Genomic DNA, 1141 nt, shown 5'->3' with positions numbered 1-1141 from the left:
CGCGATGCCCCAGTCCCTGGGACCCCGCTGCACCACGGTGCCAGTACATGTACCCTTCAGGATGGTCTCGAACGCCTGCTCGACGTTGGTGGAGTCCAGCGCTGAGGTCTCGACAAACAGCAGCCCGTTGTTGTCTGCAAGGAGAGGAGTCCCCCGAGATGATGCAGACCCCGGCGAAGGCACGGCTCCATTTTGGAGCCCCTTTAGAGATGTTCAGGTGCCCGCGTTGGTGCGGGTCCCTGCTATCAGGGAGGTTCCCAAGCCCCCAGCCCCGCGGCAGGGGGCCAGCCCGTACCTGCAAACATTTTCGCCTCCTCCATGGGCACCTCCCGAGCCTGCGCGAGGTCGGTCTTATTCCCCACCAGCATGACGACGATACTGGCCTCGGCGTGGTCGTACAGCTCCTTCAGCCAGCGGTCCACCACGTTGTACGTCTGGTGCTTGGTGATGTCAAAGACGACCAGGGCACCCACAGCTCCCCGGTAATACCTATGGGAGAACGCCACCATCACCCAGAGGTGCTCTGGACACCCCCCCCAGCATCCTCACCCGTGGGGCTCAGTTATGAGGGCATCACCACCCAGGTACCAGGGGAGCCCTGATTTCAGGCATCCCATCCTTACGCAGAGGTGATGGCGCGGTACCGCTCCAGCCCGGCCGTGTCCCAGATCTGAGCCTTCACCACAGCGTCTCCCACCAGGATGGTGCGGGTGGAGAACTCCACGCCGATGGTGGTGCGGCTGTCGTGGTTGAACTCGTTACGGGTGAAGCGGGAGAGCAGGTTGGTTTTGCCCACCCCAGACTCCCCGATCAGGACGACTGCGGAAGGAAGGGAGAGAGCGCACTGGAGCTGTCGAGGAGGGGAGAGGGCTGCTCCAAGACACTTCACGGTAATTCAAACAACCCTTTCTGATACACCCTTTTCTGATCTGAGCCAGCCCAGCCAGCAGTGCGTTGCCTTGGCAGTGTGGCAGCCGGATCGCCCCAGCCGCCGGCACAGGGTGCACGGGCATCCCCCGTTGCCTGATGACCCCAGACCTGGGCACAGAGGCTGGGCAGGGATGTGGGTGTAACACCCGGCGCGGTCACTCCTTCAGCAAACGGGGGTCCCGTCCCTGCGTCATGAGCTCTCAGCCCCTCG

General features: G+C 63.2%; 1 protein-coding gene across 1 annotated transcript; it reads right to left on the bottom strand.

Moving 5' to 3' along the window:
• Nucleotides 1–47: 47 nt before the first annotated feature.
• On the bottom strand, nt 48–819 carry RAB25 (RAB25, member RAS oncogene family; the record flags this gene model as incomplete). Its single annotated transcript, XM_009580825.1, has 3 exons — nt 48–134; nt 296–489; nt 624–819. Coding segments are annotated over 3 exons (477 nt in total), but the record flags the coding sequence as incomplete, so codon positions are not given.
• Nucleotides 820–1141: the final 322 nt, after the last annotated feature.

The sequence above is a fragment of the Fulmarus glacialis genome, unplaced genomic scaffold, assembly GCF_000690835.1.
Source record: "Fulmarus glacialis isolate BGI_N327 unplaced genomic scaffold, ASM69083v1 scaffold34566, whole genome shotgun sequence".
In the NCBI taxonomy this organism is placed as follows: Eukaryota; Metazoa; Chordata; class Aves; order Procellariiformes; family Procellariidae; genus Fulmarus; species Fulmarus glacialis.
Note: the sequence above shows the minus strand (reverse complement) of the source record. Positions and strands in the feature narration are given on the sequence as shown.